General features: G+C 41.0%; 1 protein-coding gene across 1 annotated transcript in view; it reads left to right on the forward strand.

Annotated features, from left to right (window-relative positions):
• The window catches only part of MYO10 (myosin X), a 204,120-nt gene that overhangs the window by 105,291 nt on the left and 86,508 nt on the right, over positions 1 to 12,321 (forward strand). The window contains exon 4 of the mRNA XM_066623777.1: positions 8,482 to 8,669. Within this exon, the coding sequence (XP_066479874.1) occupies positions 8,482 to 8,669 (188 nt within the window). The remainder of the gene's footprint in view (positions 1 to 8,481; positions 8,670 to 12,321) is intronic.

Consider the following 12,321-nt stretch of genomic DNA (forward strand, 5'->3'; position numbering starts at 1 on the left):
CCTTTTCTTGGATTCAGATATGTTTAAAATAAGAACTGCGCAATGTGGTGTTTAGTTATCTTGGGGGGGGGGAAACATGTAACCATTAATATGTGAAGGACCTTGCGCGCGCGCGCACACACACACACCTCTCTCTCTCTCTAGGAGTTTGCGTTGAGAAGATAATAAAAAGCAGCTGCAGCTGCTTGCAAATGTAGAATGTAAGAAGGGAATATGCCATTCATGCAGTCCTTCCTTCAGGTGATACATGCAACATGTGTTGGAAATAAGATATGAAGAATCCATAAGACCTACTTCATAAGTCCGTGGCCAGTGTTGGACTTTTCATGGTGGGGGAGCAGTGGCCCGTTGCATGGAGATTCAGTTTGTGTGATATTCTCCCATTATTTATTTTTGAAGGGGAAGAATCATGCGTGGCTCAAACATGCCATTGTTATGTGAGGAGTGGAGAGGCATCTGTGTCAATACTAAAATCCAGTTGCTGACCTGAGTGGGTATGAATGAATGCAATGACTCTTAGTAAACCCTGTAACAACAGACAGCCTGTCTGAAGAGAACTCTCTTCTGTAATGGTTCCATTTTGTTTTTTAAAGGTTGATAATATTCCAGGAACATTAAGCAAACTCATTTCTGTAGCCTGCTCATTTATGAAATTGAAATGGAATCTATTCCCAAGGTCCATAATAATAATTTTCTGTAATAGTATCTGGCTAAGGGGCAGTCTTTTCTTTGTTTTTTTCCTCCAGCCTTTAACTGCAACAGGCACTTATTTACAGTTTGCTCAAGTTTGCACAGAAAAGCTAATTGGTAATTGTTAGACAACATTGGCACACTCCTGTAATACGCCAGCGAGTCTTTGTTTTCAGAGTGATTGTTTACATGCAAGTTAAGGAGAAATAACAGTTCTATCCTATGCTTATTTAGTCAGAAGTCCAGTTTTGTTCAGTGGAGCTTACTTCTAAGTAAGTACGCATAGGATTGTGCTGTAACTCAATTACAGTCCTCTCTGAAGGAGATACATTGCACCATGCTGAGTGCATAAGCCTGACTGAGTATTTTTTTTTTAGTTTTTTGTTAATCCTTCACCTTTTCATTAACTGTTATACAGGTGGTAGTTTTAGTAGGGATTGACCAAAACAAGAACTCCAAACTAAGAATTTGATTGATTTGGATCCCTTTACTCAGTTCTGTCTTGCTCCTGTTGAGCTGAGAAGTGATGCCCTGGTGGAAGTGGCACTGCTGAAAGGGTGACCTGTGTGATGAGTGGGTGCTCTGAACATAACTGGGCTCTACCAGATCTTGAACATATGATCAAGATTTGCATATTTTCTCTTCTGATTTTTGCAGCTAATGTTTTTCTAAACAAAATAAAGTGCTTATTTCTGGCCATAATCTGCTTAATGATGTATGTCATTTCCAGCCCTCAGCAGACGCCATCAATTCTGCTTTGCCTGCTGTATGAAATGAGTTTGACACCCCTGTTTTAATGTAACATCTACAGCAGTGTTAACCACATCTAAGCAGAGTTCATTCTGAATCCTGAACTCTGCTAAGCAGAGTTCATTCTGAATCCAGAATTTGAATCAACTTTAAATTCATTTCACATCCTGTTTTACAAGTTAGCTTTAACTTTGGCTAATACTGGGAACATACATAAAATGGAACCATGGTTAAAGGTGACAGGGGAAAATAATGTGAATGAGAATTCTCTTCAGGCTGACAGGGAGGGAGCAAACAATTCTGCATTCTGATCTTGTAATAGTGGTTAAAGGACAGGAAATGGTAGATTTATATATCATGAAGATAATGGTCATAGACAGATAGGAAATCTTATTCTGCTACATGACAGTCCTCTGGTTAATGTTTTGATTTTCCTATGGTTTGCGGTGATTTTGCAAATGTAAACACCTTTTGCCCTATGGATGTGTACCAAGTGTCTGGATACCAGATGATTCCAGAGGGCCTTTTCCCTGCCCAGAATTTTAATGATATGATCAGTAGATCTTTCCCCTTTGGTTTAGTTTAACAGTCTTTTGCATTCTTTTGTTTAGTTTTTCCCAGTTATAAACCAAAAACACTGCCACATTCTCCAGCTGCATAAAAGCATAATGTTGGAAGGGAGGGAAGGAATCAAAAGAACACCTATGTAACCTTCTCCTGCAGAAAAGGAGCAATTACCCGCATCTCCGGGCTGCTTGGATTTTTGCCACCAATTTAAGTGGTGCAGATCCAAGTAGCCCCATTGGGGCTGCTCTGGCTCTCCCCAGGATAAGGGGAAGAGTTTCCTCTTGCCTGGGGCTAAGCCTAAGCTAGCCCCAAACTTGCGCTGGATACAGCGCAGGCCTACCGGCCTGCCTGTTCCAGTGCAAGTTAGGATTGGGCTGTCCAAAATCTTTTACCAGCAGATAGGTGAAGCCAGTTGTACTGGTGGTGACCACCTGATTGTTGCACCTCATCTCAACTGGATTATGACTGTGTGGTACGAATCCATACAATTGGCTGCCACAAAGCTGTAGGGACATCTAAAGGGTACCTTGTTGTAATAGGGATAGGCTGAATTGTGCCAAAAATTACCAGCGATTCTAGCAATTTCTGACTGATTCTATTCTTCTTCTTAAATCTTAGTTTCTATTTGGGATCTTGAGCATCCCATAGAAGACATAATTTTAGTGAGTATTTTTCATCTGGGCATTCTTTAGGGGTCATGCATATGTTGCTTAGCTGCTTGTTGTCTTGCTGGTCTAGATTTTGTACATGTATAGAAGCAATTCAGAGTAATTTTAATCCTTTTTGTCTCCTGCAAGATGCCGCTGATTAGACCCCTGTAACCATGTATGGAATGTTGTGTTCGGTATATTTTGTATTGTACAAGGACTCAAATTACAAAGATTTAAATTCAAATAGGTGCTCTCCTGTGGCTTATAGTCTGGGAGTTAATGTAATCGACAAACATGAAAGGTCCTCTTCCAAGTGGAGATGATATGATACTAATGAACATGAATTCATTTGCATGTGGTTTATCTAAACAGATAGTGTATACTGTACAGAACAAGGAAATTACAAGGTTTATTGTTCTCAACAAAATGCGTTTAGAAGCATTTGGATATAGAACATATGACTTTTAAAGAAAAATAACTGCCAGTTGGTGAAGCTTTTCCAAAAAGCAATACTAGTAGATTTTAATGCAGCAAAGGAGGTTAATGTCATTGTCACTTTTAAAAGGTGGCAAACATTTTATGGCAGAAAGTGATAGACTCAAGATGTCTGCATTCAAAACTGTGTTATGTTTATTTCCTTTTGTTTAATGACTTTAGGTTATCATCAAGGGATATCATTAGGCTTTCTTTTCAGCATTTAAAATATTGTTTAATCTTTGAAGCTTCTGATTTGGTATGCTTCTTGCGTGTTTTAAGAGCAGTGAGAGCTGTGCTGCCTTAGATGTTGGATTGGATGGAACTATAATGCGCCATGATCTTCATGTGCTTGCATGATGAAAGATATTCTCAAAGGTTTGTCTTTTGCTCTTCTGAAAGTTAAGTAAACCCACCAAAAAATGAATCAAGTTTTTTTACTATATCATTTTTTCCCCAAGTGAAACTAAAATAGCCAACTTCCCTTCTGAGAGAAAAATTGGGAATACATCACTTTGGTTGGCCAGAGCTCTAGTTTTGTTTGTTTTTGCACATAATATAATTTGCATCGACGTAGCGGATAGCATTTTCAAAAGTCCTAGTACAGTATATCTTAAAATATGAAATATACTTAGAAAATTTATGGACAGGAAATGTTGGGTTCTTAACAGAGTTTTGCAAAAAATCGTTGCTCATGTTTTCAATTATTTCTAAATCATGAGGACTAGAAACATCTTAAAGTGAAACTTGTCAAGTTGCTAACAGGTGGTTATAAAGATCCTCAGAATCCGTATGTTACAGCAATAATAACAGAAGATTCTTTGCGTAGACCAGAGGGCTTAATTTGTCAAGAGTGGGTGAGAGCAGCCTTGTTGCCACAGTTCCTCCTCTGCCCAGTGGTGGTCAGTCACCACCACTGATTGGTGATTGACCACCAGTCAGCACTGTAGCATGCACTACTGTTGTGCTGTTCTGCCCCTTCTTTCTCTCCAGACAACTGAAAAGAGAGGAGGTGTGCAGAATGACATGGCAACAGCAGGCACTTGGTTTTGAAATATGAAGAAGGAAAGAGGTAGTGAGGTGAAGAAAAACGCAGAGCAGTCATTGCAGAGGATTCCAGGCAGGTGGTTAGAGAAGCCACATGTTCCAAGTCTGGAGTTTGATATGCAAGCCATGGTTTACTGGAAGCCAGTATTATGAATGTACTAGGCTATCGTATTAGCATTTTAATGATTGCCCCCCCCGATGCTACTTAGTTTTCTTTTTATAGTAGTAGTAGTAGTTTCTCTGAGAACTTTTCCTGGTCTCTCTGGGGCATTTCCAAAACTTTCCAGCTGGAATTACTAGTAATGTTTTTGCTCAGAATGTGGATCTATGGTGAATATATATACTTGTAAGTTACAATTCATTCAGCTTTTTCTCCAAAAAGCAAAATGCTCTCAGAATAAAAACAAAAATATATTTCTGCCTTTACCAGCAAGAATGGCTTACAGGTTTTCCAAGCATATAAAAAGTCATCTGTAGTCTTGAGTCAAGCGTTTTCTCCCTCCTGTTTCACGTTTCTTAAGCCATTCCATTTGCTTGTACTTTTGCAACCAGGACAGGATGATGGGAAATAAAACAAAAAGCCTCTTGAGCAAATTTAAATCATCCTTGAAAGGAAGGCTTTAAACTTGATGCGTGCACTGTATTGTGTGTATAAGCATGAGCTCTTATGTGAACATAAAACAAGATTACAGGGTTTGACGTTTCCATAATAGGAATAATTTGACTTGGTAGAAGCTTCTTGAAACATGTAATCACATTGACATGTCAAACTATTACTTTAAAGAAAGAAGTTTTGGACTCAACACTTATAATTTAGGAAGAAACCTGGACTCAATCCCATACGAATTAGCGTGAGACAAGCTGAAGTGCAGGCCACGCTGACCACAACTTTGGTAATCAAGGCTTCCAGCGTGCCTGCAGACATTAATTATGGCTCTCTTTAGGATAGGTCCGAAAGGAAGCTTGCCAAACTGCAGGGCTGCCTTGTGTTGTCTTTCATGCTGACTTGTGTTCAGTTGTTGACCTACTTGGCTTGCAGAGGAAATGAAACAAGGGACAGAACAATGAGCTTATGATAGCCCAGCAGAACGCTGAAGCAGGATAGAGTAGGTTATCCTGCAATAGAGATTTGTTTTATCAATGGGAATTAGACCTGCTAGCTAAAAGTAGACCCTCCTGGTTTTATTTTGCAGCATGTTTAATTAGGGTGTAACTGGTCTTTAATGAATTGATTTAATTGTCTTTTAAGTAAACCATCGTAAGCAACAGGCAGCCCAATCCTGAGCTGTCTGGGGTGCCCAGCCTTGGTGGCACCAAGAATGGCTGCTGCCAGATCCTGCACACCTCGGGCTACCACAGGTGGCACCTGCGGTACCTTCTCCCAGGTAAGGTAAGCAGCCCCGCAGTGGGGCTACTCACTTTACCACCGACCAAAAGATCGGCGGTAAAGGCGTTTGTGTAGGGCGCTGAGCCCCACATGAACACCTTGGATCTGGTGGAGCAGAGCTCCACAGACCTGCCTCCCTTCCTCCCCCCAACAAGCGGGGATGTATGTTTGTATCTGTATGTACATGTAGGTGCGCACATATACATATATTTGTGTACTTCCTAAGTTTATATTCTCTGTTCGGTTTCTGCACAGTCTTCACCTATCAAATTTTTATGCCTAATAAAGTTATGGTTGTTATAAATCTTTTAAATGAATAGTTTTTTTAGAGGTAACATGCCTGAGTACCAGATTCTAGGAAGAAAACATAGTGTAGCCATTGCCTTGATGGTGTTTTGATGTCACTCAGAGATTTGTCTGACCACTGTTGGAGTCAGGGATTGGGATGCAAAAGCTGTTAAAGTTAGCTCAGTAACTTGCTTTGTGTCTGGTGGGTGAGATCAGTCCCTGTGCCCCCAAAGTCTGAAGTAGTTTCCTCACCCTTCACCCAAAGATATGTAGAGTATATTGCTCTTCTCCCTCCCCATCCAAGCACACACCAAGTGCACTGCTCACTACTCTTTTCCCCATCTCATTCCCAGTGAGGTGTACCTGTTGCTGCTCTTCCACCACCCTTCTCTCGTAAAGTATCAGTCTTCTTTGGAAGTGGAGGAGGACAAGCTGTGTCAACAGGTAACTGCTGGCAGATGGTGAGAGGATAGAATAGAAGGAGTAGAAAGACAATTGGCAGACAGCAGGTGGCAGTTGCACCTGCCCCCTTTCCCCTACACCTGCCACCTGTGGCAACCATCTCATCTTGCTTCATGGGGAGGCTGACCTGGCTGATGGGATTTCCAACTTTTTTTAAAATTTGAATGACAGACAGCGTTTAAACATGTGTTTGTATGGAGGGGGTTGCTGTTCAAAAAATACATGTCCAAAGCCTCCCTGGGTACCTGGAACAAATTGAGTGGTGCTTTGGATCAAGTCCAGGATGCTGAACTAGATGGACCCTTGTTCTAATCCAAAAAGGCACAGAGTATGTGTTTGAAACCTGACTCTTTAATGGTGTGTGTGTGTGTGCCAAAATTTAAAATAAATCTCTAGAATTGTAAGTGATGTTTCAAACTTGCAGTCATTCAACTTTTCTGGTTCATGTGGCAAGTACCAGCTTTGGGTGTGTGTGTGTTTAAAATATAAACCTGAAATGTTGGCAAAGTGAGGCAGAGAGCTCCAAGTAGTATATTTTCAAATTCTGCAGACGATCTTGCTGAATCACTTTGGGGCTCTTGCAGGTTCTCTCTGCAAACTTGTTTATTTTTAAAAGTTTCTTATATTGGGGGATTATGTGTAAGTCAGTGTGGGGTAAAAGACATTCCTGATGCAGTTAGCATGTCAGTGCAGCTAATGTCAGTGCAACTAACAAATTTTCCTTTTTTATAGATGGACCTTACCATTTTTCGCTTTTTCATGTTTCTGCAGGATTGAAGGGCCCTAGATAGAATGCACATCTGTGTAAATATGGGAGATATATCTGGAAGAGTTTGGGGATTTATAAATCTGTTATGTATAGGAAGAAGAGAGGATAATGATCCTTACTGATTATCTCACATTATGTCTAGCTCTTAATGATTATCTGTTATAAATATTAAGGCACTGTTGCTTCTGTTACTGTTGAAGACTGTCAGAGATCCTGCAACTCATTTGGAACTGAGTGGAAACTCTTAATTGTAGGAACAGGTGCCTCTGTGCGGGGCTGTACATGCAGCTGCTGCAACATATGGAATTTTAGCTGTTCGGCAAAAAACACCTCCGCTGTTTCCCTTGTAGGTGCTGTGGTGAATGACATCTCCATGCCATCTCTGCTAGGTTATATGTGATGATGTGGAGCTGCCAAATGTACGGCTGTAGTCAAAGTCAAACAAGGAATTTAATGGAGAAAAATTAAAAACAGACATCCTGTAATTGTACTTCACACAATGCTACCTTTATTATGTAGAATGTTTTTCTTACATAATATTGTAGAGTCATTCTTCCTGTTTTAACATATAAGGGTCCAATCCTATCCAACATTCCAGCACTGGTGCAGCCATGCCAGTGGGGTGTGTCCTGCCTCCTGAGCTGGGGAAGCAGTCATGGAGACCTCCTCAAGGTAAGGGAATGTTTGTCTGCATTGCATTCCGGCTGCATCTGTGCTGAAACGTTGAATGGGATTTGGCCCTAAGTCAGCTGCTTTAAATATGTTGGGAAAAGAGAGTAACACGTGTATGTCTCTTATGTCTCAGAAGTTGGGTCAATTAAACCCCAAACTCTTGCACTGGGAGACGTGTTTACTGTTGGGATGCAAAGAAGAGTCTAATGCCCAGAAAACATTCTCTGAGAATAAATCAAGCAATTGATAAACTGTGGGCAGTCCAATGAGACCAATTCTTCAAGAAGCTTTTTTACACAATAATTGAGGTGAACAAGAGGTGCATGGGTCACAATAGTGGTCCAGCGCAGCTTCTGTTCATTTCACTGGGGCTTGTGCATAGGAACATGCTGATGGATTGTGCCCTAAGTCTTGACATCCCTTTCACAGGTTTTGGTAGACAAAAGTAAAATACAATCCACATTATTTCCAATGGTGGTTATTGGATGTATTATCCCAGTTTTGTTTTATGTGCAGTACTAGACATTTCCACTCTAGCAAATACAGATTGACCACAAAATCCCTATGCAGTCTTAAATGGCTTCAGTTCCAAATCCATACAGTCTAATGCATTGGGGCTACCTTGTGCATACTGTATGCTGTGCTTTATCAAATACATCACTGCCTTGTGAACCTTGAGTCTCTTAATCATCTATATCCCCAATCCTTTGCCTATTCTCTTTCAGACTTACATTGGTTCTATTGTTGCCTCCGTCAATCCCTACAAGGCCATTCCAGGACTCTATGACTACGCCACAGTGGAGCAATACAGCCGGCACCACCTGGGAGAGATTCCGCCTCATATTTTTGCCGTCGCCAATGAGTGCTATCGCTGCTTGTGGAAACGTCATGACAACCAGTGTGTTCTCATCAGGTACTTGAGTACAGTTTTAATTACTCCTGACTTTTCTGCTGAAATTTAAGTGTGTGTATTAAAAAAAAAAATCAGGCTTGCATTGAAGGAGAAAGGCAAAAGGTGCTCTAATTCTTACCCCTGTAACCCTATTAATCATGAGATTTGTGGAGCTGTCTCTTCACTGCTTGATCCCCTCTTGCCTTGAATGACAAAGCTGTCTTGGCTAATATATATTATGTGGTCATTTAATGAAAAAAAAAATATTTGCACTCCACACGCTTTGACTCTGGCCTATTCACTTAGATCCTCATTTCACTCTGAAACCTTCGATTTTCCCACTGGGTTGTGTCGTGCTGCGCAGAGGATTAATTTGTCGTCACTAGTCTTGAATAAGCACATCTATCAGAAAAGACCTTTAGGAAGCCTATAAATAAAGCAACAATAATGGAACCCTTGAATGATTGCTTGGTTTAATTTGCTTAATTGAGCTTGCTTGTTTTCCCCATTGTTTACCTTAACTGTGTTTTTGTTTAATGAGGATAAAATAGTTGCAGAGTTTATCACTGATGTTCATTGGTATTCTGAGTGGTGCCACTTCAGTGACTAATGATGATTGGCATAAATGTTGCACTGTGCTTCTTGGAGTGCCCTTGGGCACATGAAAGATGTGGAATTGATTTTTTTTTTTAAACACATCCAACTCTGGCAAGTAGTTAGGTCTAGGGATTCTGCTTTATGACTGATAGAGAATTAAGTGTTGCTCTCTACCATTCTTTTTTAACATCCTAACGATATGTATATGATATTATAACCAGCAATGTGTTGAGCCCAGAATTAATGTGGTGCATCCCTAGAAGATTTGTGTTTAAGAGCTGCTTTTCACATGGTAAAACGCCTATTTAGAAAGCATTCCCAAGTAGAAATTACAGCTGATATATTCGGTGAAATCACATGATTTAGCTTTTCTGAGTTGTACCAGTTTAGACCTCAAATAGCGAATTGTGTATGTGACTACTCTATCATGGGGGGGAACCTCCTTGTCCATATAAAAATAGCACATCAAGGAAAACGTTAACCTAGAGCAGGGGTTGGCAGCTGTTTTGTTTAAAGGGGCTTGATATTTGGAGGTCATCACATCTGCCCTGAACTTTTGGGTGTTACAGGGACTCTGCGAGCCTAGGTGGGCAGCTCTGCCATTCCCCTTCTGGCATGTGGCAAACTGGACAAGAGTCTTCACCTTTTAAGTTCCACACAAGCCAGGTGACTTCGGCTGATGACCCAGATTTGGCCCATGGGCCATAGGTTGCCGATGCCTGGCCTAGAAGCTTTTTCCCTTAACTGTGATGGAAATTGGCTGGATATCTAAAGCTGGCCAACTTACAGACCAGTCCGAACCTGCGTTGGAACAGGCAGGCTAGAGTGTATTCAGCGCAGGTTAGGTGCAGGCCGGAGGTCACCTTGTAGTAAGGAGACTTGTTTGTGATGTTTGCAGCAACTTACGTGCTTATGGCACGTTTGAGACATTTGGGAGCCAGTGCAGGAGGCTTGCACCAGCTCAACCTTTAGTTGTTACCATATCCTTAATTTAACCAGATCCATTTAAAAAAAAAATTATTGAGAATCAGTCAGACATGGTATCTCACATGAGCACTCTGAAATGATGTAGGAGAAGCCATATCATGTGCTTATGCTGCACAATCTTCTGAACACAAAATTTGTGCTTGGGTGTTGGATCATATACGCATTTGTATTTCTCTGCAAGTATGCTTGCTGGGATTGGCTAAAATTGGCCTGATATTACTAAAACTCGCTTTTTTTTGGTGAAATTTATTAATGGTTCAGAGGTCCTGCTCTGACTTAGATTCACTTGATTTCCAGCCCTATGGTGCCTAAGTTCTCCCATTCTGATTCAGCAGCACTGGCTTGGCTTAGCAAGACTCCTACTGTATTCTTCTGGGAAATTTCAGCTGCTGGAGTTCTCCTTGCAGCAAGCCCCAGCAGCTGCAACAGGTCAATTTGAACTTGCACCAACTTTATACAGTAGCTGGCACAAGTATGCATTGATCCGTGTTGGTGGATCAGGCCTGGAAATGGGGATAGGTTACGGCACGTGCCAACACTGCCAATCTGCCCCCTCCAGGGCCTGATCTTCCCACCCCTCTCTCATAACAATAATGATTTGGGAGAATAAAGAAGCCAAATGAACTGAAACTGACGTCATGAACACAAAGCCAATTATAACTGAAAACAGAGCTAAAACTTAAGTGAGATGATGAATAGTGTTCTGCCCATAAGGCAAGTAGGTGTTCACTTCTAGGTCTTGTTGACCTGTAGCAGCCACTGCCAGTGGTAATCATTGGAAAAGGTGCTATGGAGCGGCATGGGGAGAGGGAGGATAGAACTCAGTCCTAGAGTGATAGACGTCTTATGCTGGGATGCAGTCGTGGGCTGAATAGGGTGAATATTTTCCATTCCTAAATATGAATCCCATACAGTTCCACAATATTCAAAGGATTACAGTTTGATAGAAGTTTGGTTTATCTGAGGTCTGGAAATACATGTTGTGAGCCAAGCTGTCTTTCCAAGTCCAGGTTGCCACTTCTCTGCTGCCAAGTAGTGTTGGGAGGGAACAATTTGCAACAAAGATTCAAGAAACTGCATGCTTAACTCTTCACTCAGCTGGGGTTCCCTATGTGAGTTTATAACTGGCTTGAGAATGTGATTTGGCCATTTGACATGTAGTTCTAGCAAGAGTGTTTTAGAATTGGGAAAGATAACTTTCTGCAACTTTAACCAGTTTTGTCTTTAAAAGACTTTTTCATAAAGCACTGCCTGTGTAATGTTCTTGAGTAGTTTAACATAAGAGCTGAGCTTTAAGGATTGTTTCACAGTGTACATTTAATACCTGGGTACTGATACTTGTGTATGTAAAAAAGTATGCCCTGTATTAGCTGAAAATGGTACAGACAGGTGCATTTGCATTTCTGCCTTTCTCCATGGAATACATGGAAATAGCTCCAGGGAAAGGATTGGTCCCCTGCTTTTGGATATCTTGCTAGAAAAAAGGCAGTTTAAATGTACAGGAGCTCTTCTCATCTCACTCAAGTTAGTAAGAACATGCATACACAAGCATAATATAAAAAAGTGACACTAGGTGTACAGGTGTGCCCCCTTATTTGTGGGGAGTGGCGTAACTAAGGGGGTGCAGGAGGTAGCAGTCGCACTGGGCAACAAGCTTTCGGGGGGCAACAAGCTGAGCTTGACACTAATGGCCAAAATTGTGAAAAAATTTGGTATGTATGAATAATACCATCATGTTATATATCATTGGAAAGGTGATTTAATGCGGAATGCAATGAAACAAACCCCATTGGAATATCCATATTCTATTAAAAGTTATAGCGAATTAACCAGAAAATCAAAACACAACTGCCTTATGGAACAAAAAGTGGATTTTCTTAACTCAAAACTCACCCATGAGACTGATTGTTCTGAGAGCCAATGAGATGTTGTCATGATACAGCTTGGAACCAGTAAGGTGTTAATATGAGTCAGCTCTCATTTCCATGTATCATAACGCAGCTGCTAACTGGTAAAGAGGCACTTTTTCAAGTGGTGCTCCTCTTATATTTAGTAGGGGGAGAATAACCATCTCTCTTCACCCCAGCAC

Source organism: Tiliqua scincoides, chromosome 4, assembly GCF_035046505.1.
Source record: "Tiliqua scincoides isolate rTilSci1 chromosome 4, rTilSci1.hap2, whole genome shotgun sequence".
In the NCBI taxonomy this organism is placed as follows: domain Eukaryota; kingdom Metazoa; phylum Chordata; class Lepidosauria; order Squamata; family Scincidae; genus Tiliqua; species Tiliqua scincoides.